The sequence below is a fragment of the Nyctereutes procyonoides genome, unplaced genomic scaffold, assembly GCF_905146905.1.
Source record: "Nyctereutes procyonoides isolate TBG_1078 unplaced genomic scaffold, NYPRO_anot_genome, whole genome shotgun sequence".
Lineage (NCBI taxonomy): Eukaryota > Metazoa > Chordata > Mammalia > Carnivora > Canidae > Nyctereutes > Nyctereutes procyonoides.
In genome coordinates, this window is record NW_026575051.1 from 59,652,562 (window position 1) to 59,678,709 (window position 26,148).

The 26,148-nt window shown below is 33.7% G+C and overlaps 1 protein-coding gene across 1 annotated transcript in view; it reads left to right on the forward strand.

Annotated features, from left to right (window-relative positions):
* GRIK2 (glutamate ionotropic receptor kainate type subunit 2) overlaps positions 1 to 26,148 on the forward strand; it is a 633,334-nt gene that overhangs the window by 279,586 nt on the left and 327,600 nt on the right. The window contains exons 4-6 of the mRNA XM_055329533.1: positions 1,911 to 2,092; positions 7,493 to 7,546; positions 11,338 to 11,511. Of these exons, the coding sequence (XP_055185508.1) occupies positions 1,911 to 2,092; positions 7,493 to 7,546; positions 11,338 to 11,511 (410 nt within the window). The remainder of the gene's footprint in view (positions 1 to 1,910; positions 2,093 to 7,492; positions 7,547 to 11,337; positions 11,512 to 26,148) is intronic.

Here is a 26,148-nt window from a genome sequence, read left to right on the forward strand (position 1 = left end):
TTAATATAATGTATATTATATACATTAATTCTATAGACTGAATTGTATTATGTTTAATGGATACATTTAATATCATTTAATTGTGTTATATTCATTTTACTATAGTTAGTAAATGTTTAAATTTATAAATCAAAATGAGACAATTATGGTATACTGTGTAATTTATGCAACCATGATTTGTAGAATTTTAAATGGCAAAATTCTAAAATAACTTGCAATGAAGTAAATTTTATGGGACAGTATTTTAAAAGCAAAAGATACTAGGTATATTTGTGAATTTACATATTTTTTAAACTGTACGTCTCATTTGAGGATGAAAATATTCAAAACTAGTCATGTTAATTTTATTAACTATGTTGCAACATACTAAAGTGTATATAGCATTATATCTACAATGGTCTATTTATTTAAAAATTGAATGAAAAGAGTCCTAGAAAAAAAAAAAAGAAAAGAGTCTTAGAGTTTGATTTTACTCTCTGGATCATATATTATCCACAGATAATACACAGATTTTTAATACACAGATTATTTTACTCAGAATAAGATATATTTTTATTCCTATTGTTCCAGGAGGAAACACACACACACACACACACACACACACAGAGAAAGCTCCAGATTAATTATTTCCAAATATATTCTTTTATTATTGTTTGTCCTACTAATATTTATGAAGGTAGTTCTTCAGGGAAAATAGAAACAGAAATACAGAGATGAGATGGAAAAAATGTAAATAAGAAAGAAGAGTAGGAAGAGGAGATAAGGAAATTGCTTAATTTGGTCCAAGCTAGAATAGAATCGGATGATCCTTTTATTCTTATCACACTCATATATCTAGTCTTGTATGTGAATTCTTTTTTTTATTTTTTTTAATTTTTATTTATTTATGATAGTCACAGAGAGAGAGAGAGAGAGGCAGAGACATAGGCAGAGGGAGAAGCAGGCTCCATGCACCAGGAGCCTGATGTGGGATTCGATCCTGGGTCTCCAGGATCGCACCCTGGGCAAAAGGCAGGCGCCAAACCGCTGCGCCACCCAGGGATCCCTTGTATGTGAATTCTTGAAGGGGTTTCATTACTTGAAGTTTGTATAAAAGAATAATTTTGATGATTTCTCTTATTTTAACATGCCAGCAGTTCTAGACGTATTGAACATGTATATATTAATTTGATATATTTTTGAAACATATACTGAGACGCTACTTCTCTCAGAAAACATTTGCTTTACTAATAATGCATGTGGTTATATATTTTTCTGAAGTTAATGTTATATCTAGCAAACAATACAAAAAAAGTTTTATTTCTTAATTTAATTATGGTTCAGGCTACTATTTGAGTCTATTTTATTTAAGAAACTTATTTTATTCTTACATATAAACCAAATTACTAGCCCATTACTTGTAAACAAAAACAAAAAAAGTAACCAGAGTTTCTAACACTGAAGAATAATAACAAATTATAACAGTCACTGACTTACAACAGACTTTAAGACATTTATACAAGCCACTATTAATGTAAAATACAAAACAAAACTCTATCTATATATGTGGAAATGCATAGAAAATAATGGAGGAATAATATTTGTAAGCTATCAATTGTGACAACCCTTTGGGGTACAGAGGGAGACTATTTTGCTCTATATATTTTTATTTATTTAAATTATTATATCAACTTATAGTCGTGTATGTCTTTCATAATTTGTAAAATAATTTCTTAAAGAATTTGAGAAACAATCATCTTAACAAAAATGATGAGATGTGGTTAGAAAGTAAGAATTTCACTGGTCATGCCATGAAATGCATATATGCATGGTCAAAAAAATCAGGTATTGTAGTGAGTATGTTCTGTGATTCTATGACCTACTCTGTTTTTTCTCTAATATTATCCCCCCCCCCCCTTTCTTCATTAAAGGTCTCATTCGTTTGCAGGAGCTCATCAAAGCTCCATCAAGGTACAATCTTCGGCTTAAAATCCGTCAACTACCTGCTGATACAAAGGATGCAAAACCCTTACTAAAGGAAATGAAGAGAGGCAAGGAGTTCCATGTAATCTTTGACTGTAGCCATGAAATGGCAGCAGGCATTTTGAAACAGGTAATCTTTAACTTACTTAAATTCTTGGATCCTTTATTATATTTGCATTTAAAGCTTTTTTGTTTTATTGTTTTTTTTTTTTTTTTTTTTTTAAGGAGGGGGGAGAGTTGGAGGGGGGTTAGGGGATGGGCAGAGGAATAGGGAGAGAAATCCTCAAGCTGAGCTCAGAGCTGGATGCAGGGCTGGATCCCAGGACCCTTGAGATCATGATCTGACCAAAAATCAAGAGTCTGACCCTTAACCGTTAAAAAAAGAGAAAAAAGATTTGCTCTTTAGCTGGCATCTTCTAGGAGATGCCTTACACATTTGATCTTATTTAATCATCACTGTGACCCCATGAAGTAAAAACTATCTCCACCTCACAGATGAAGAAACTAAGTCTTAGAAAGATTGGTAAATTGATCAATGCCCAGCAGCAAGAAGTAGTAGAGGGATTCATATTTCTTCTAGCGATGTTAAGTATTCATTCCAGAATAAAGCATTGCCTGACTCAAAAAATAATAGTAAATCAATCAAATGAAATAAGTCATGGCAGTGAAAACTTTTAATGTTACTTCCTCACTATTCCGATTTAGCAGCAACACTGCAAAACAGCACATACTGGCTGATATCACAGTGGTTTGGAATCAGTAAACTGTCCTCGAACCTCTAAGAGATAAAATATCTCTACTGGAGAATTGTGCAGATTCAGATGTCAAATTATATCCTATAAAATATAACTATCAACAGTAAATGCCTGTTACAACATGGTTAGTTTATTAAGCAGATGTTTGTCCAATCTTCCAATATGAATGTTGGTTTCACTACAGTAAAATCTTTAATTGAATTTGGAAAATTGCTCTAGTGTTATATTTGAGTAGTAAAGCATATGAAATTTGGATGTCTTTTATTTTTTTGTTTTTGAGGGTTTTTTGGTAGGGAATAAAGTGATGTAATAAAATAAGCAATGAAATCTAGAACAGGGATTTATTTCTCATATATACCAAAACCAATTCTTGATCACATTTAGAATAGACAGACTTGGAAAGGAGAGTTTTCCTTTATGCCCAGAGTGAGTAGCACTGGACAATTTGTCAGTGACAGAGCTTTGGTAGGTTTTCTCTAGGATTTCAGCAAGTATGTAAATGATTGTCTTGTCTCTAGAGTAACTGACTTATTTTGCTATTTGAAAGGTGATAGTATCCATCCACTTTAATAATAGAATTACCATTCTGCCTTTTATTTAGTATATCCATTATTTTATAATTGTTTCCTTACATGTAACCTGCTCTGTTTGGAAAAAGAAAACATAATTAAGATAATATCTAAGATGTATACAGAGCACCTAGGTGGCTCAGTCAGTTAAGAGTCTGCCTTCAGATCAGGTCATGATCCCTGAATCCTGGGATGGAGCCCAGGGCTTAGGGCTCCCTGTTCAATGCGGAACCTGCTTCTCCCTTTCCTTCTGTCCCTTCTGATTCTAGTACATGTACTTTCTCAAATAAATAAATAAATAAATAAATAAATAAATAAATAAATAAATAATCAATCTTTTAAAAATTAAAATATATACAGCAGAAGAAGTTAATAATTTTAGAAAGATTAGTAGATGAAAAATCAGAGCAAAGGTAAGATGATAATATGGGAGTTAAGATGAATTCAACATAACATTATTACACAGAATGCATGTTTTTAGTTTCTATAACACTGACAAACCACATATATGGTGTTTGTTTTTTAACTTACCTAGTTCAAGAGAGCATTTGGATCTCGGTTATTCTAGAAACTAATTCAAGAAGAAAGTAAATAGATTACTTCTTATAAATGCAATACATTTAACAGGACTTGATTTTAAGATTTATGAAAATTTTCTGAGATTTCTCAACTTTGGTTAATGATGGAAGTCCAAAGAAATGGTATAAGAGTTAGAGCAGGCATTGATGGGCTTTCAGCTTGTCTGGCTTAACCTAAGAACAAATATTAGGAGTATCCAGGAATACGTTTATCAGGTTAGCCGTATTTGTTTCATTGTTTTATTTATTTAAACTAAATGAGTTTTTCCTAAATATTGAGCAAAAGAGAATTTGCAGTTTTCTTCCCTGAACGCTCTAAAAGTAAGTGAAGCTTGGGCTGCCTATTTGAGTGCACTAATTGGTATACATGCCTTAATAACAAAAGATTCCACCTCCACCCAAATTTGTCAAAGAGAATCTCCTATGGCAGGGTCAAGATGATCTGCAATTAAACCTCACAAGGTCATTCTAACACAGAGAAAGAGTATTAATTAAGACTTTGAAACTCTAGATTAGAGAGTGTGAAAATAAAATTTTTAGATTGGAAAAATCAGATGCAAATAAATTGCCACAGCAGCAAGAAGAAAATTAAATTAAATTTTAAGAAATATCATTAAAGTCCACCTCTTTAATTGTTAACTTTGAGCAATGTAATTTCTGGATATAACCCGAAGGATAAACTGATTCCAAACTATGCCTAAATATGTTAATTTGTCATATGGCATTGTCTACACTACACTAGTTGAATGTTGGGAATTTCTAATGATATTTTGATTTTGGGAAAAATGAATCTGTAGTGTTTCTTTCCAGGAGGGATAACATAGTACAACCAATTTTTCTATTGCACATCCAGTTTTTCTACTGTGTATACTCTCATATTATTTATACATAAGAAGATATTAATTTTATCATTATTAATGTGGTTTGAAGTATGTATACAGTTCGTTTAAAAACAGTGGCAAGACATAAATATTATAATTTAAAAAACATCCAGAAAAAGTTTGTGGTGTCTAAATGTTTCCAGATTGGATGGGGGCCCCAAATGTGGGGTAATGGTTGACTGGAAGCCAGTGGGGTGGGGGTGGTGGGTGCAGGTGATGGCTGTGAATATAATTCACTTAGAGAGAGAGAGAGAGAGAGAGAGAGAGAGATTATAATATCCTACAATGGATCAATGCCTTTGGGAATATAAAATATACCATTTTATGAAGTGGCATAGTTTTTTCTAAATATTTTATTCATTAATTCATGAGAGGCACAGAAAGAGAGGCAGAGACATAGGCAGAAGGAGAAACAAACTCCTTGAGGGGAGCCCGATGCGGGACTCAATCTCAGGACCCCAGGATCATGACCTGAGCCAAAGGCAGACAGACAATTCAACTGCTGAGCCACCCAGGCATTCCAATATAAAGTAGCATATTATATCCTATATCCAAACTTCAAGAGTTAGAAAGCGAGAGTTCATGTTTACTTACTATCTCAATTTGTTGGCCAATTTATTCATTCTTATTTGTCCTACTTCCCTACTTTCCTAAAATAAGTTTGATAAGAGGATCTACCTCATAAGATTTTTAATGAGGCTCCCAGGAAGCAAGAATTCCTTCCCCTTTAAGGGTCCTTCTGTCTGGACGAAGAATAAAATTGACATGAGAGAGATTAACAGGAGAAAAGCAAATTTAATAGCATACATGTAGGGAATCGACACAGACATGGAAATTCCAAAGACAGTCAGTTGGCCAAAATGAGTTCTATTCGTCATGCTGAACTAAGGAGAAGGGGGACTTCAGAGGAAAGGAATGCACTTCCCAAGGCAATAAGGAGAACAGATGTTTGGTAATTAGATGTTTGTCCTGCCATACTGATGGATCACTCTGATAAAATTTATCTCTCCTAATAATCCTTATTCTGAGAAGGATTCCCAATTTAGGGTTTTTTTTATGTGTTAAGAGAGGAGCCAAAGTTTCTCTTGACCCCACACAGTTTTCATTGCCTTCAGCTCAGAATAACATTCATGCCAAAGTGACCCATCTTGGGTCAGCTTGCCTTCAGCCTCTACAAGGCTTAAATTAGAGTAAAATGTGCAGTGTGCTTAGAATATCACTTAACACATTTTAGGCATTATATGCTATTTATAGTTATACATCCGAATCACTATTTCTTTCAATTGTCTTTATATTTCTCTACCTGTTGATTTGATAAAATAAAAACTATTGAATAATGCTGAGCTGTCATTGCACAGCTCTGGAGCTGAGAAACCTTTGGTACATATACATCAGAACAATGAATACTTTCTACAAAGATAATCTTATGTACCCTTATCTAATAAGATAAATTCTTCTCTTATTTTGATTAAGATTCAGACTTCATCAGAGCCTCATTGGCTCATACACTCTTTGTCCATTCAGGAAATGTTTTTTGATAATTTGTTCCTAAGTGTTGTGCACACAATCCCACTGTGTGTGTGTGCGTCTGTGTGTGCGTGTGAAAAGGGTCATCAATGAAGACCAAATTAGTATTCTTATTATAAATCATAATATCACAATTAATTCCTTTCCTCTGCTTAATTCTCTGATGCTTTCATTAACAAATGTTTCTCCCTATTAAATAAGTATTTTGATAGGTTCCAAAAATGTTCACAAATATCTATTCATTCTTAACTGAACAGCTCACTTCTAGATATAAAAACTTTATTTTAGTTAATTGGTTAATACCTACCTGTGAGCATAGACTACATAGGGTATATAGCTGGGGCAGCTATTTGGCAAATGAATTTTTGTAGTTAGTATTTTATGGAAGAGCATTAGATGCACCTGAGAATACTTGTTTCCTACTAAGAGCTCTTCATTCAGCTCAAAAATGCATCATTTTTCAATTATCATCACCAACTACTATTCATTGATAAACAGCTATTTCAAAAGTGTTCTCATTTTCAGAGGAGAAATTGAGAGTCTTGTGACTGGAAGTTCTAATCCAAAAATCCTTATTTTAAGATTGATAGTCTAAAATTGACAAGGACTGTATAAGTATGAAATAAAATCGTAATTTGCAACTGGTCTATTAGTAAAAGTAAAGAACATTTCTTTATCTGTACTTTTCAAATAACAGCGGTGATTTACATTTGCTTCATCAATGCTCAGGAAAGTCTCTAAAGTGCTAAAAAAAATTCCTACTGGCATTGCACTTTGCAGCATTTTCTTTTCTTTTCTTTTCTTTTTTTTTCATTTTTTTTCTAATGGAGTAATAGTGTTCATCAAAATAGAATGGTGTTCCTCATTAGAGTATTTGTAGTGGAGACATTACAAATATAATGAACTAAGATGTGCTAATTTCAGGTTTGCCTCAAATTTAATGCCTCCTTTACTATGTAAAGCAATAAGCTTTACAATTGCAAACTTTCAACTAATAGCTTTTGTATCAGGAGAATTGGTTCAGAAACCCTTCAGTAACTGCTAATCTTCTTTAACTATGGAGAAAAGATTTAGTTTGACCCCGTTTTAATATAACCTGAATATTATACCCAGATTCTTCATAACATCCTACTATTTTGTTTTCTTATTGACATATTTCATATGATGTGTGTCTTAAATATTAACATATATATATATATTTTTTATTTTTTGTTTCTTAGGCATTAGCTATGGGAATGATGACAGAGTACTATCATTATATCTTTACCACTCTGGTAAGTAACTTAAAGCATAAAGATAATGCTCTAAATTTTATTATTAAGACTTTTCAGGATGAAGAATGGGTTTTTGAATGAGAATGACTAGTACTTTTGTAGTTATTATTTATTTTATTTTTATAAAACTCAGGAAGAATTCTCATAGAGAATAATTTTTGATGGGAAGCTGATTATTTTGAAATAATATTATCTCCAATGTCAATTCAAAACATTGTATCTGTGGAACGCCAGGGTGGCTCAGTGGTTGAGCGTTTGCTTTCGGCCTAGGACGTGATCCTGGAGTCCCGGGATTGAGTCCCAAATTCGGCTCCCCGCATGGAGCCTGCTTCTCTCTTGGACTATGTCTCTGCCTCTCTCTGTGACTCTCATGAATAAATAAATAAATAAATAAATAAATAAATAAATAAATAAATAAATAATATTTTTGATAAACCCAAAATATTATATCTTATTTATATATTGCTTTAGAGAACTTTCAGAACATAATAGTCACATTGGTTTGCTGAGAAATCAGTGTTTTAGAAAAGCATAAATTTTTATGTTGTTATCTTGCTTTATTTTGCTGAGAAATCAGTGTTTTAGAAAAGCATAAATTTTTATGTCGTTATCTTGCTTTATTTATCTAACTTTATTTAAAGTTCTATTTACTTAAAAAAACCAGATTTATTGAATCTGTTCTTTTAGTGGATTAAATATTCTGTTCTGCTTTTGCCTATGTTTAGTTGGATTTTTAAAGTCGGTATTATTTAATTTGCAATTAGCAAATTGAATGTTACCTTTATCTTTTGTCTTTACATAATCCACCACACATTTTTTTCTTAAGTATGTATGAAAATGACCTTACCCTTCTGTCAAACCTACTAACTCTTGGTTCTATTTCTTTACTAATATTTTATCCTGATTTTCCCTCTTCTGTGAAATGACTGTCTCTGTCACTAATTCTTTCCTGCTGTAGGGGCAGAAATTTTGTCCTTCTTCCTTTCTAGGTTCTTTGGCTGGTCTAATAATTAAATTGACATAAAACAGATTAACGGGAGAAAAAAACCAAATTTAATTTCATGTGTAAGGAGCCCCAAAGATATGAGACTCAAGGTCAGGTCAGATAATTGAGCTAAGGAATGGGATGAGGGCCTGGGGCTTAAAGGGGAGGAAGGTAATTCACAGACCGATAAGAAGAACAGATATTTGGTAATTAGAAGTTTGTCCTGCCATGCTGAAAGATCTTTCAGATTAAAAAAAAAAAGTTATTTCTAGTAATAGCTCTTTTTCGGGTACAGGCCCTCTATATAAATTATTTTAGTTAAGGCAGACATAAAAGTTTTTCCTCAGTCTACAGGGGGTAACTTGATTGCCCCCAGTACTGGAGGGTCCTGATTGCCTTCAGATCAAAGTAATCCACATGCTAAGGTGGCATATTTGCATAGGCATATTCTATTCCCCTTTACTGCCTGTTGCCCAATATATGAGAGTATCCAAGTTTGAGTCTTCATTCTATTTTTCTTATTCCTCTTTGGTTATTTTCTTTAGGATCGATAGGTATTTAGAGCTTCAGTTATTACCTTTGTTGAAATGAAATCTCAACATTCCTTTGTAAGATTTCTGAGTTGTTATATATTGCTGCATTATAGAACAAGTCTAACTGGTGTTACATTAAGATATTTATTTAAATATTAAATGTTCTCTAAGTTGACCCCTCTTCTGATTTCCTTTGTCTGACACCTACACCACCACCAAAATTTGACTTTTTTTTTTTCCTCCATACTGTCTGTAGCATGCATCTCCACTCCTCCAATGACCAATGCCCAGTCCAACCAATGTTTTCAGTTAACCCAAAGTCTTCTGATTGGTTTACTTGATTTTAGAGGTCTCAAAGCTACTAGATCAAGTTACTATAATGTACTACTATAAAGCACTATAATGTACAGCCATAGCTTCCTATAATAACAGCTCTAATAGAGATTCTTAATACAGATTCTTCACATAATAGAGATTCTTCACACAATAGTTTACATTTTATTGGTAAATCCTATGGTTCACTCTAATAGAGATATTGCTTCCCACCAAGTGACTTTTTGCAGCCTGCATGAAACTTAGTGATACGCTAGAAGAGAGCATATCACTACTCATCAGCAAATTATATTTCAGTGTAGTTACAACTCGGTTCTACCATAATCATAAGATTTTAGAGAAATCAAAAAGATCTCTTAGGGCAGCCCAGGCAGCTCAGCAGTTTAGCACCACTTTCAGCCCAGAGCGTGATCCTGAGGTCCTCGGATCGAGTCCCACGTCTGGCTCCCTGCATGGAGCCTGCTTCTCCCTCTGCCTGTGTCTCTGCCTCTCTGTGTCTCTTATGAATAAAATAAATAAATAAATAAAATCTTTACCAAAAAAAGTATCTCTTAATAAGAAAAAAGGAAATTAAAAAAAAAAGGAAAAGTAGTTTAGGACATATAGAACTCATCAGCCTATAATTCAAGGTCTTTTTTTAGTTTGATTTTAACCTGACTTTCCTAATTTCTTTTGTTCCTGTTCTTCTTCATCAATTCTCTTTTATAGCAAACCTGATCTAGATCAGTCTCCTGAATAGGTTTTATGTTTTCTAATTTTTGTGCCTTAATGATGCTTTGAATGACATCCTTTTCCTTTTGCCTATCAAAAGCCTGGCCATTATTTAATGGCAGTTGATACCATTATTCTATGAAGTTATTCTTGACTACAAACATTCAAAGTTATCTGTCTTGTTTCTGACTCCTTGGACTTATCACTTCTACTCTTTTTGCCCCTTTGTGTGTGTGTGTGTGTGTGTGTGTGTGTGTGAGTGTGTGTGTGTCCTTGGCTGGATTGCAAATGTTGGGAAAAAAAAAACAACTAAAAATCCTTTCTATTTTTCACAGCACAGAGCACAGTTCAGCCCAATATCATCTGCTCTCCATTGAATTTTATTTCTATTTTGCTGCCCATGTAGCTGTGTAAATCCAAGACTTGCTGCATATAAGACTGATGGCATTACTGTTGCTCTGAATCCCAATATTGTCTATTAGATCTAAATATTAGTTAATGCCAGCTTGAAAGAAGGCAGGTGTTCCACACACTGCATGTTTTCATGGTGACATCCAACTCTGGATGCTTTGGCCTCCTCTCTCCTGGGAACCAAAAGGCAAAGCCAGAGCATTCACTACAGCCTGGGACCAACAACCAAAATCTAAAGGGCTCCTATGGTGAACTTGTTGGATAAGGTATAAAACAAAGGCACTGCAGGGGTTCCATAACCAAAAAGGCCAATTTTGTTGTCCTTATCTTTAATATAATTTTCATTAGTTACAATCCACATTTCAAGAACTGTTTCTTAAAAAAATAAAAATAAAAAGGACAAGACAAAATGAAAACTGGCAGTAACCAGTCGAGGAAGCAGGGCATAGAAGAAATACCTAGTCAGTTATAAAAAAAAAAAAAAAGTCAATGCATGCATAAAATTTAAGGGCGAGCAATCTTTAATATGGAGAAGAAAGCTAATGTAAATCTTAAATGTAGATTACAGAAAAGCCTGTTGTTCCATTGGTGGAATTAGAATATGATATATACATGCATACTCATCTAGAATATATATATTTGCATTGGCAAAGCATAAAAATAGTCTATTTGAATCTTGGTGACTTGTGATGTTTAACATCACTTGAGAAACAATCATGTTAATGCTTCTAAGAGAAGTAAGAATAATTGACTATTTTAATTATACATACCTCTGAATTTACTCTGTTGATAATAACACCAAGAAATTTGTCTTTCAGGATCTCTTTGCTCTTGATGTAGAGCCCTACCGATACAGTGGTGTTAATATGACAGGGTTCAGAATATTAAATACAGAGAATACACAAGTATCCTCCATCATTGAAAAGTGGTCGATGGAACGGTTGCAAGCACCTCCGAAACCCGATTCAGGTTTGCTGGATGGATTTATGACGGTATGAATTCCCACTTAAAGATTAGTTTGTGTGTTTCTAAGTAATTTGACATAAATTATTAAATCCTCTGGATACTTGACTTTAATTGTTTGACATTAAAGGCATGGTATCAGGACTGCTATTGAAAATAATTCTATTAACGATTTTCTAAATTAACTCTATATGGCAAATTTGTACTTTTATACAAGTACTGTCTCAAAGGACATTACAACTATTGTTAGAATACTAGAATGTAGGAATTTCTCTAAGATTAATGAGTGCCATATATAGGATAAATTAGAGACTGAAAATAAGACGTTATCCTTTTGATCTTAACTACTGGTACATGATTATTCTTCATCATGTTGGTTTGTAATGTCATATGATGACCTACATCATGTAAAAATGTCCTTTGAGTTACTCACTCTTTAAGGCTTAAGACTAACCAGTTATCACAGTTGTTATTTTCAAGTCCTTGTTTAAACTTAGAAACTGGATTTATACAGAAACCAAAAGAGAAGAGTGAATTCTGGTATAAGTTTAACTGTTTATACCACTGCTGCCAATGAAAATCTAATGGAAGACACATGTATAATTTAAAATTTTCTGATAGCTCTGTTAAAAAACATAAGCAAGTAAAAAAAATCAATGCTATTTATTTTACTTATCTATATTAAAATATTATTTGAACAATTAACAAATTAAAAATTATGACAGATATTTTGCATTTTCTTTTTGCACTACGTCTTTGAAAGTTGTCTTTGAAAATTGTCTTTGACACCATGCATATTAATTCAGACTAGTCGCATTTCAAGTGCTCAATTGCCAAATGTAAGTACTGGCTACCTTATAAGACCAGGTAGGCTTATAAGGGTAAAGGTAAGGGTAGGGTAAGGGTAAGGTAAGGGTAAGTAGGCTATACTATTTTTATGCCATACTATTTAAGCAAATTATAAATGTCTGATGCATTCTTATTAAATCTGTTTTCTGTAGACCAAATTATTGCTACATTTTAGGAAATAGCTAAGCACTTTGGCAATATTTACATCTCCTAGGCCATTACAGCCTGTTTTTTTTTAAGTGTCGGTCTAAATGGAAATGTTATAGACATAATATTCTCTATCCAAATGTGTGGAAAGCTTTTTCTATTATAATTATATTTTTCCATTAATTGCTTCAATAGAAGTTCAAAGCGTGTTTTTAATGTAGCAAAATAAAGGAATAGTTCTGTTATTTTTTTCCTTAAAAGTAGATTTAGTCACACAAATTGAGTGTCTTCATAGAGATTGAAATCATAGTTGCTCTCATGGTACCAGACTTCTGAAGGGGAAAAATAAAGGCATTTGTTTTATTTTAGCAAGAAAAACAACCTCCTAGAATTTGAAAATGTCTTATACCCACATTAATTTTTTTAAAGATATAATGTGAGGGGAGTTTTACTCTTTTGCATAAAAATGAAGATAATTGGCTAGTTCTAGCATTTTGGTATTAACCTAAGATATATTTGAGAAACATTGTGGGGAGGAAAATATCTAAATAACTTTAAAATGTAAACAATCTCTATCCATTTTTTTTTCTATCCATTTTTGAAAACATCTTTAATGGTAAACTTCATGTCTACTTCCAGAATAGTTTTTGTTCCATGCTTTATTTATAAATATAATAAAATGAAGATATTGTTTTCTCTAAAGTATATCCAGATTAAGAATAAAATACAGCCTAAAAAATTACAAATATTATGCTTTATTCTCAGTGTGAAGATGTTGAATCAAAGTTGTGGAACTTTTTTCCATACATGTTTTCTAGCTGTCTTTATCATTCTTTAATTTCAGGATGGATATCTTATTATTTGTTAGTGAAAACCATTTTTGATTTTAATAAAAATAAATCAATAGGTATCATGAACATATAAACCCTTTTACTTAACACTTAACTCTAAGCTTTTACTAATATGTCCAAAGATTAATGTTCTCCTTTATATATCAAAACTGCAAAAGTTATCCAACTTTACTTAGGTATTCTCTATATTTCTATATGATTCCCTATATGACTCTACATGTCATCCCCTGAAACAAAGTACTAACTTCTAAGTAACTCATAGAGACTATTGAAAGATGGATACAAAGGAAAGGTTATTAATTTATTGTCCAGGGAGGCAGGGTCTCTTAGAGGGAATTAACCTTCAGAAGTAGAACAACAACAACAACAACGAAAAACAACCAAAAAACCCAAACTTTTGAGAGGAATACAGGTTTGGGTTCTTTTTTTTTTTTTTTTTTTCTAGCCATGAGTCTGTTCCTACTCAATTCTGTCCTGAACTGGCAGGTGAGTTAGTAGGAGTGGATGAGTGATAGAATAAAAATGTACTGATAAAAAAAATGCAAAAATTAGCCTATTTTGAAGATTCTGGGCATTGTGTATAGAACATAGATTTTGAAATCTTAGGAAAAATAGTCCATGCCAACACTTTTACCTTTGCTATAGTCATGAAATATCTTCTAAATGGCACATTAAATTTAAAAAAAAAATGAAAATTTTTATATATGAGAGATAATTACCTCTACATTTATATATATTTTAAGTTACTGAAAAATATAAAGATTTCACCAGAAAACTTGAGATTTGAAAATAAAAACGTTTTCAAAATGAGTGAGCTGAAGATAAATGTACTTGTAGAGCATTTTTTGAATAATATTTCTTATCTAAAAATGTGTACTAGGTATTTATTTTATTATATTTATAAACAAAGCATGGAACACAAACTATTCTGGAAGTAGACATGAAGTTTACCATTAAGGATATTTTCAAAAATGGATACAGATTGTTTACTTTTTAAAAACTCTCTTTTGGAAAATGATAATATCTTTCAAAATCTTCTCATTATATAACATTATATAATGACAAAATATTATGTGCAAAGTGTTTTCATTATAAATCATTAACTTCTTAATTATAAAATAGCACGTCATTTTTATAAAACCTAAGTAGGATCTGTATAAAAATGTTGGTATATTTATGTCTTGCGTGAGTATTATTTTTCTTTTCCACTTAAGACTATATTGTAAGCATTCTCCCAGTCATAAAATGTTTAGTAAAAGGAATTAATGGGCTATTTCCACCATGAATAGAGTCAGGAAATTAAGAGGAGTCTCATTAGAAAAGAAAAGAATTATAGCCTGGCATTGTGGTGTTGGCAACATTCCCTTCAGTCAATTCATGAGATCTCAGTGTTTATATATCTCTTGTTCTTTTTTCACCCTATGGTCCCATAAAAAAATGGAATTATCAGCAATGTCCCTAGTGCTTGGAGCAAGACCTATTATTATCAGTATCATAGTCATTGTTTGGTATGTAAGATCATAATGCTTAGACTTTCACATTCTTTTTTCATGTTGAGCTATAAAAGGAAACAATGAATTAGATTCATAGAATTTTTCTGGTTGAGTTCCGGGTTAAGTGTTTATGTGCTAAATGGCTATTGAATACGAGATCATTTCTCCTGTACTTGTAGTTTCCTCTATGGTTTGGGGTCATCATAATAAAGATAGTAATGCCATTACCTTAGTAAAATTTTTATCTCCATTTGGTATAAATCCAACCAAGAAACCAAGTTGCACAAGAAGGAAGTTAAAAAATAAACTCAACCCCCTTCCTTCACAAACAGAGTTTTTTCCTAACTCATGATGTTACCTTCCTCACACTTTTCCCAATGCCTACACACTGCCATCCAGTCAGCGTGCTAGACTCCTCCTTAGACATGAGCCCTTACTATAAAGCCCTTTCTTTACTGTGCATTGTCTGCTGAGTATAAGCATATAAATGTTTCCATGCTGGGAGTATGGAAGTCCCCTAGGTGGACATTACCACTGTTCTTTACTTCATGATCAGATGACATAGCTCCCAGTCTTCTGCTGAGACATCTGCCTTCTCTGAGCACAGTTACCAAGGGGCAGGGATTCCTTTTTTTTTGAATCCATCAGAGCTGATGATGGTTGTATTTATTATTGATGTATTGAGTTTGCAGTAATCTCATTCAAGAGAAGGAAAATCAGTAGAAATAACCTCAAGATCAATTTTAAATAGTCTAGCTATGTCCTAGAAATCTTTCCCAGTACCCCTATTACACCAACATATATTAATACTAGTGGACCTGTACTTTATCTGATAGCTTAAAGGTACCATTTTTTCTTATACTGATATATAATACTACACATATCCCTTGATAATGTAAATTTGAAACACAAGTCAGTAATGACTGTGTTGGTTGGGTTTGTTATTTGGATTTCTATAAGGAGGTTACTCTTTTGATATAAACTCTGGATACTAGCTGCTATTTCCATTTTCTTCTCCTTCCCTTCACATCCATCAGTCAGTCATCAAACAATGTCAAGTCTACTGTCTCAATATCTTTCTCTACATTCTTCTTTTTACCTCCAGACCCATGCCTTAGTTAAGGACCCGATGATCTCTCTTCTGGCTGCTGTAATATTCTCCTTACAAAGTCCCACTCCTAACATTCCTCCTGTATGCCTGCCTTCTTTCTAGTGTGAATATTGCTCATGACTCCTTGTCATTTACTAGATAAAATTTTATCACTTGTCAAGCCTGCAAGATGCTCCATGATCTGGCTTCTGCTGCTTGTCCAGGTTTCCTCATCTTTGAAGGGCCTATACCTAGTTAAGTAGCCTGGTACCAGGAAAGTGGGTGCTCATAATGAAGGAGGGACCACCTGACTGAATAAATTTGCATGTTAATTTATTTTAATTATATTACATCTGTGTTCTAATCACGGTTTTCTTTTACTTTCCCAAATACATTCTAGAGAGCTTTTTAAAAATTTATGTACTTACGCTTATTGTCAAGATATCTAATCATTTGGAAAATGCAATTAGGTTAGTGTCAAATATTTGTTAGAAAAATATCTTCAAAGACAAAAGCTTAGAAACAGTTTTGATTACATAGTGAAAGTTTAGTGAGTTAGAAAAGTAGTTTCTCTTCTTCTTTACAAAAAAAGTGAAAATGTTTATAAGAGAGATGACTCTTTATGCATTTAAGTTCCAATGTCCTCGTGAAAAATGATTTCTTTATAACAACAGACCATTTGATTAAAGATAAATGTCTTATATACCCAATTCACAACAGGGAGTTATCTTATGTACTAAGGGGGCATTAGTGATCACTCTGCTACTGTACAAAGATTTACCTTTAGGAAATAGAATCACAGAGAAATAAAGTATGACCAGGCAGGCTTTCATTTACTCCTGGAACTACAAGCCTGTCTTTGCCGCTGTCTTCTTAATTAGCTGGAGCTATTTTCTTCGATTCAGTTGAAAAGAGGATATAAGACTTTGCCAGACAGTGGATCAAACTAACTCTCTACTTTTTAATCAATAGAGGCATTTTGAAAATGTTGACTTTATTTCATATCCCACTAAGACACCAAAGGTATAAAAAGTAGAAAAGGATGAATTAATTACTTTTTCTTTGATCAATTTTAATTATATGTATCCTGTGTACTCTGAACCTGATACTAGACACTCAGGATTTGGCGATGAAGATAATAATACATCTATTTCTTCACAGATCTTAAAGAATTGACAAAATTAGAAGGTAGTGTATTATTGATCATATCTCACATCATAGTACAAAAATATTCAAACTAATTGTTAACTTCTTCCCAATTTTGTTTCTTCGATTGATTTAGTTTCCTAAGTCTTCCTTCAATTTTGTTAAAACTCCCTGTTTTCTATTTTATTTTGTGATAGCAAGAGACAAACATATATTTTCCAGGAGTTTTGCATAATTTCTTAATATTTTGCTGAAAAATATGTGACATTTCACAATGTTTATCAACATAACTGCTAGTTTTATTCTTGTCTTTACTGCAGAAGAAATATTTAGGAGTCTATATTATAATCAAATTTGACAGAAGTATTTGTATAAGATATTTCAGAGTATGTTATAAAGTCATAAGCACAACATTCATTACATTTGTATATGATTGATTTAATGAATAGTAAAAGGACATGGAGTTTGTGGCATGAATAACTGAATGGCACTATATTCCTTCACTTTATATACCAATTAATCTTCCATGATATACTAGGCTGCAAGTTAAATCTGAACATAAATAATTGAGATGACCTAACAACCTCCATTGTTTCATTAACATACAACATTTCATTTAATTGCCTTTGCTCATTGACAGATTAAATAATCAGCATTTATCTAAAGCTGATAAAGAGTTGGAATTTCCATTTTAAGTAATTGTTCCCTACATGAAAAATGGCAGTTGCAATGAATCATTTCCTTCATAATCATGCTATTTTTTAGGCCAATTTTTAAATTTTTCACTTGGAAAAAGGAAGGTTGAATCAGGAGACATTTTTACCCCTTCTACCCTCAAGAGCAAAATTTATTTTTAAAGTATTGATCTAAGATCACGCAATAAAAACTTATAATGGATTAATACATTTCTGTTCACAATTTCCCTCAGCTTCTTATTTTATGTTTAATACCTATATGGTGACAAATAGATATAACCAATCACAGATGATATAAGGGAAGTAAGTACAGGCAGCATATAAAGGGAATACAAGGTAGTTATGAAAAGAAGCAATAGATTCTTTTACTAGAGCAGGCACTCAGGTTAGAAGGAGGTTAACAGCAAGTTTGACATATTGTTTACTCTCCTGGATGAGAAGAAAATGGATTGGGAACGGATGGGCGAAAAGGCGGAATAAAAATTTTGCATATCAATTAACTGACAATTATAAATATGCAACATTTAATGTATGATAAGTCAGAATACTTAAAGTGAGCATGATATGGTGTTTGAAATTAAAAGAGAGTAAGAGCATAGAGGCACATAATTAAGAAATATTATTTAGTTATAGATTCATAATGAACTACAGAAAAATTCTGGCTAAGAAACATCACACGTAAAAAAAAAAAAAGAAACATCACACGTTGCTATAAACCATAGTACTTTCTCTTCATTGTGTCTATTCCTAAAATAAAAAGACTAGACCTATTTCTAACATGTACAAGATGTGTTTTTTGACTATTTGTTTATATTCAGAATAAAATACATAGAGCCAAGCTACATTCTGTATTTGGATGGGGAATGGACTGAAAAGGAGTGATCATTACTATCAAAACTATATTTTTTGAATTATTCCATTTTACTCATAATTTTAGGAATTTTATTTTTTATTTTTATAGTTTTTGAATTTATCTTTAAAATATTGAAATATAATATCAGATAAAAGATATCTTGTCCTTTATTCAATCTTTAAATTTTTTTGAAGTTTATTTATTATCTCTACACCCAACATGGGGTTTGAACTCATGACCTTGAGATTAAGAGTCATATGCTTTTGTGACTGAGCCACCCAGGCACCCTTAGTTTTTATTTTTTATTTTATTATTATTATTTTTAATTTTTTATTTAAAAAATTATTATTATTTTTATCCCTAGTTTTTATTTTTTTAAAGATTTTATTTATTTATTCATGACAGGCACAGTGAGAGAGAGAGAGACAGAGACAGAGACACAGGCAGAGGGAGAAGCAGGTTCCATGCAGAGAGCCCGATGTAGGACTTGATCCCCGGACTCCAGGATCACACCCTGGGCTGAAGGCAGCACTAAACTGCTGAGCTACCAGGGCTGCCACCTAGTTTTTAAATAATAAATAATAATATAAATTTCCATTTAAATACTTACATTTGTATACAATTTTATGTAAAAACAAATAATAAAAGTAGGGGTGGGATGCCTGGGTGGCTCAGAGGTTTAGTGCCTGCCTTCATTCAGCCCAGAGCATGATCCTGGAGTTCCAGGGTTGAGTCCTGCATCAGGCTCCCTGCATGGAGCCTGCTTCTCCCTCTACTTGTGTCTCTGCCTCTCTCTCTGTGTCTCTCATTAATAAATAATAAAAACAAAATCTTAAAAAAAAGTAGGGGTATCTGGGTGGCTTAATTGGTTAAGTGTCTGCCTTTGGCTCAGGTCATGATCCCAGTACCCTGGGATCGAGCCCCATCAGGCTCCATCCTCAGGGGGAGTCTCCTTCTCCCTTTCTCCCTGATGGTGCCCTCTCTCACTACCTCTCACTCTCTCAAATAAATAAATAAAATCTTAAAAAAAATAAGTATATAATGTTTATTATTTAAATATATTTATATTAATTATAGATACTATTGTGCAAGGTAAGGTATAGACTTATTTATTTACTAGAAAGACAATGTTATTTAATAGGATAATTAGCATTTATAATATGTGGCCTCAGGACACTAAATATATATAAGATTTGGATAGATTTTTTTAAGATTTTATTTATTTTATTTTATTTTTTTTATTTTATAAATTAATTTTTATTGGTGTTCAATTTACCAACATACAGAATAACACCCAGTGCTCATCCCATCAAGTGTCCCCCTCCATGCCCGTCACCCATTCACCCCCACCCCCCGCCCTCCTCCCCTTCCACCACCCCTAGTTCATTTCCCAGAGTTAGAAGTCTTTATGTTCTGTGTCCCTTTCTGATATCTCCCACACATTTCTTCTCCCTTCCCTTATATTCCCCTTCACTATTATTCATATTCCCCAAATGAGTGAGAACATACACTGTTTGTCCTTCTCCGATTGACTTACTTCACTCAGCATAATACCCTCCAGTTCCATCCACGTTGAAGCAAATGGTGGGTATTTGTCGTTTCTAATGGCTGAGTAATATTCCATTGTATACATAAACCACATCTTCTTTATCCATTCATCTTTCGATGGGCACCGAGGCTCCTTCCACAGTTTGGCTATTGTGGACATGGCTGCTAGAAACATCGGGGTACAGGTGCGTTTCATTGCATCGATGACATGATACTCTACATAGAAAACCCAAAAGCCTCCACCCCAAGATTGCTAGAACTCATACAGCAATTTGGTAGTGTGGCAGGATACAAAATCAATGCCCAGAAATCAGTGGCATTCCTATACACTAACAATGAGACTGAAGAAAGAGAAATTAAGGAGTCAATCCCATTTACAATTGCACCCAAAAGCATAAGATACCTAGGAATAAACCTAACCAAAGAGATAAAGGATCTATACCCTAAAAACTATAGAACACTTCTGAAAGAAATTGAGGAAGACACAAAGAGATGGAAAAATATTCCATGCTCATGGATTGGCAGAATTAATATTGTGAAAATGTCAATGCTACCCAGGGCAATTTACACATTCAGTGCAATCCCTATCAAAATACCATGGACTTTTTTCAGAGACTTAGAACAAATTATTTTAAGATTTGTGTGGAATCAGAAAAGACCCCGAATAGCCAGGGGAATTTTAAAAAAGAAAACCATAGCTGGGGGCATCACAATGCCAGATTTCAGGTTGTACTACAAAGCTGTGGTCATCAAGACAGTGTGGTACTGGCACAAAAACAGACACATAGACCAATGGAACAGAATAGAGAATCCAGAAATGGACCCTGAACTTTATGGTCAACTAATATTCGACAAAGGAGGAAAGACGATCCACTGGAAGAAAGACAGTCTCTTCAATAAATGGTGCTGGGAAAATTGGTCATCCACATGCAGAAGAATGAAACTAGACCACTCTCTTGCACCATACACAAAGATAAACTCAAAATGGATGAAAGATTTTATTTATTTATTCATGAGACACACACACACACACACAGAGAGAGAGAGAGAGAGAGAGAGAGAGAGGCAGAGAGGCAGAGACACGGGCAGAGGGAGAAGCAGGTTGCATGCAGAGAGCCTGTTGTGGGACTCGACCCCGGGACTCCAGGATCATGCCCTAGGCCGAAGGCAGGCCCTAAACTGCTGAGCCACCCAGGTGTCCCTGGATAGATTTTTTTATCCAGGGACTATTTATAAAAATATTTCTGTGTAAATATGTAACATATTTAACTGTAGATATGGTTAATTTTGGACTCAGTATGTCTGTCCAATTTTAACAAACTTTCCTTCTTATTATGATTTATAACAAATTTCAGCGTGTTTTGTCATAATTTCAGAATTGTATCTAAAAATTAAGATAGCTAGAAAATATTTCAAATAAATCAAGAACATGTATACAATGAAATTTTTATATGTAATAAATAATAATCCTGAGTTTTTTATGTAAATGTATACAACAGTAGATGTTTTCCTCTTTTTTGTTTTAAAATTACCTACTTTTGCATCTTACCAATGCAGAAACTCTCTTGCTTGTTTGATTCAAGAATTATCTGACTCTGGTATTACAAGTAGGAGCATACAGATATATGAAGTGTGAAAGATGAAGTGTGAATATTAAGGGACCTACAATGTAAAATAGCCCTGGAAGTTTGATCCAAACAATGACTTTGTATATGAACTTTGAATCTGGCTCCTAACGTATGTTACCTTCTTGTATTGACAATCTCTGCTATAAAATGACCAAACTGTGAAATGTGTTTAACACTTACTGCATCCTAGTACTATTATTGCCTAATGTCAACATCATGGGGCAGTTATTATTCTCATTTTACAGATGCAGGTGCATAGAATAATAGATTATATATAAAGGAAGATCCCTGGAATATGGTCTGGAGCTAATATAAAGGAATCCTTAAGCATCCAGAGGTAAAAGTTAGGCATGATGAATTAGAAACCAGCAAAAAAAAAAAAAAAAAAAAAAAAATTATTGTTTCTTCTTCAACTTTAATGTATTGGGTTTCACACCAATTTGGGGTGAGCTGGTGGATAGCTGTCCTACTAAATCCTCCTATTTTCTTCCCAAATAAATTAAACTAATAGAGATCAAAAGCCAGCATCTGAATCCCCTGTTTTCAACCCTTTCCAATGCTATTACTCTGCACAAGTTACTTAAACTCTTTGGGCCTCACTTGTCGAATAGAAATAATAAATAATATTAATAATAAATTATAGTGTGTTGTCCTAAAGATTAAAAGGGATAATGAATAACATATAAAAATGTTGAAAACCTACCTGGATTTTTATAATTATAAATCATATTATTGACTCCTCTTAACCTCCTGGTGCCTTACAAATATAGAAAAATTTGATATGGTGCTTATAATTTAATTAATTTCAACATGGGGGAGCCTGGCTGGTTCAGGAGCATGTGACTCTGGGGCTTGGGGTCATGAGTTTGAGCCCCTTGTTGGGGGTAGAGAGTATTTAGAAAAAAAAAATTCAATTGTATTATTCCAACATAGAAATTCCATAGAAAGCTTAGGAAGATTCATACAGAATCTATTTAGTACTTGAACCTAGTAGTCTTCTTCAAAAATGTGCTCAATCACAATAATTTGAAATGTGTTATTAGAATGACATATCCCTATTGAACAAGTTTTTAAACCTTATATTTTTTAAAGATTTTATTTATTTATTCATGAGAGACACACAGAGAGGCAGAGACACAGACAGAAGGAGAAGCAGGCTCCATGCGGGAAGCCTTGTGGGACTTGATCCTGGGTCTCCATTCCCTGAGCTGAAGGTAGATGCTCCACTGATGAGCCACCCAGGCGTCCCACAAGTTTTTTTGTTTTGTTTTTTAAAGATTGTATTTATTTATTCATGAGAGACACACACACAGAGAGGCAGAGACACAGGCAGAGAGAGAAGCAGGCTCCATGCAGGGAGCCTGACATGGGACTCGATCCGGATGCCCCAGGATCACACCCTGGGCTGAAGGCGGCACTAAACAGCTGAGCCACCCGGAGTGCCTCGTCCTACAAGTTTTTAAATCTTGTTAGAAGTTTACAAAAACTTCCATTTGTATGTGTCATTTATTTCCTCCCAATATCAGTCCCCTTCTTTTTTGGATTAAAAAGATGGCTTGTGACATAGAATTAAAGGTTGGAGTTTTGCTCATTTTTTTCTATGTCAATTATCAAAAACTGTTAAATCTATTTCTTAGAGTAAGAACTTTGAAAAACAAGCAAACAAAAAAGATCTTTTGGAATCAGAATCACCTGACTATTGAAATTAAGATCTATTTATTACTTCCTTTATAAACTTCTGCTAGTTACTTAACATCTCTGAGCCTCAGTTACCTCATCTTTTTTAGTGGAAGTAGTAATTCCTACATCAAGGTGTCATTGTGAAGATTAAGTACATAACTTTTATACTGCTCAAAGACAGTGTCTGGCATTAGTGAATCCTTGAAAACTGGTATCTATTTACTTCAAGGCAAATATTTCTACTTAAGTGACATTTCTGTTCAGGGTAAAGTTCATCTTTATCAAAGTCTTATGATATCCCATTTATACAAATATGACAAGTGAATAAAATACAATAAACATACAATTATTTATGCTTAGTAGAACAGGTAGTTGCTTATTCTGATGCACTGGATGAAGTTAAGTGAATGAATGAATCATTGCTAGTTTTACTATCGAATTGTTGATGCTCATTTCATTGCACTGGTACCTAAGTAAATACATTTACATTAGAAAGACAATTTAAAAAAAAAAAGTGTAGCCTATGCAGTTTTCTGATAGAAAGTTTAAAAAATGGTCAAATATCTACGCTGCTGCACTAATATCCAAGATGTGCTTGGCCAATAATACTCTTTAAATCCACATTAATAAATCAAAAGAATATTTCAGACAAAATGAAATGAAGAGTTTTAAGGTGAATTTGCCTGAAGGATATTAGGAATTCTCTTTCTTTATTATGCAGAGAGGAAATATTATGTTGATCTTTCATTTGCCTTTCTAAAAGCGTTCATAAATATTTTATTCATTAATCTTCAGAATACCCTGTGACCAAATTGAACCAGAAGGGAAAAGCTGTTATTAAACAGACACAGATGTTGAAATGGTACCAAATCAATCCTTCATGAAAAATCCCTGTGTATCGTTACTCATTAATTCGTTCTCCAAATATTTATTGAACACCTATTATATGCAATGTGTGGTAGGTGTTAGATCATATATAGATGATAAGAATATATATATATATTAACACGATGAATTATCAATTTAGTAAGGAAAGTAAAACACAGCCTTAAATAATCAAACACTGACATGTAATAAGGAATACATGTAGAAAATAGTGTGGTTAGATGGGAGTTTACCTACTTCTGGTTTAGGATATAATGGCAAAATCACATAAAATCACAGCTTGAAAATGTTATGTGCCCAAATTAACAGAAAAGACATTTCTCTCCCTTTGTAGTTCCGTCACTGGACATAGTAAAAAAATCCACCATCCTGTAATAAGTTCAAGAAACTTAGAGGCATGATTAGGTTGATCAGGTGAGTTGGTGGGACCACGGGTTCCATGGTAAGATGCTCCACTTAGGCATAACATATTCCAGCCAGAGAATTCCATAGTTGTTACCAGGTTTGAAGTACTGTCGAAAGTGGTACTGCATTCCTGGAACTACTGGCAGACACGGGTTCCTAATGTTTCTGCTGAAAATGTGGCAGGCAAATGGTCATGCATATGTACCCATGTTTCTGTTGCCTCTGGTGTGAGAGGCTATTTTTGCCAATTGTCTGTGCATGTTCTCTCTGATCACTTAGCACCAGGTCTAGGGCTCTAATTCATTCTCAAATTGGCCTTGATCCCCACTGTTCCATCTTTCAGTTATCCAGCTTTTTTAAAAATTCAAATTCAATTTGCCAGCATATAGTATAACACCTAGTGCTCATCATGTCATGTGCCCTCCTTAATGCCCATCACTCAGTTACCCCAATCCCCCCCACCTCCCCTTCTAGATTTTTGGTTTACACAACAAACATGCACCTGAGAGCCAGTCCCTAGTGCCAGTGTGGCTCAGTTTGGAGCCCCACATCAGTCCTGGGTGGTTTGCAGACCCAGCTCTTCCCTAGTGCTCCCAGACCTTTTCTAAACTTGCCCTCTCTCAGCTGGAGCATTCTGAATTGGGATCTTGACTGCTATTCTCTAAGGAATTCCTTGACCTTTTTGCAAATTTATCCACTCACCTCCCACCAATTTCTTTTTTTTTTTAAGACTTTATTTATTTATTCATAAGAGACAAAGAGAGAGGCAGAGACACAGGCAGAGAGAGAAGCAAGTTCCATGCAGGGAGCCTGATGTGGGACTCTATCCCAGGACTCCAGGATCATGCCCTGGGCCAAAGGCAGATGCTCAACCCCTGAGCTGCCCAGGTGTGCATTCCACCAATTTCCAAGCTCCTGGTACTAAGGAGGAAAGAGTGGTCTCTGTAAAACCAAATGCACAGTTGCTATGGCCACCACAAAGATAGTGCAGAGTTAGCATTCATCTACTGAAAAGAATAAGTAAATGAGGTAATTTTGATGGATCTCTTCAGAACAAGAAAACCTGTACCAAGATAATTTAATGTTTCTATCTTTCAATATAGAGCTAAATGAATACTAGTAATACTATTATTTTGACTGTGTCACCACGTACTGGGCACATATGCTGCAGTGTTATAAGAATTTGACATATGGTGTGATTAGGAAAGGAATTTTGGAGGAGGTAGTGCTTGAGCTGGATCTTGAATGTGAATGCTAACATTAAATAATATTTTGAATAAGACTAAGTGAAGGGCACCTGGGTGGCTCAGTTGGTTAAGCGTCTGCCTTCAACTCAAGTCATGATCCCGGGGTCCTTGGATAGAGCCCTTTGGACTCCCTGCTTAGTGGGGAGCTT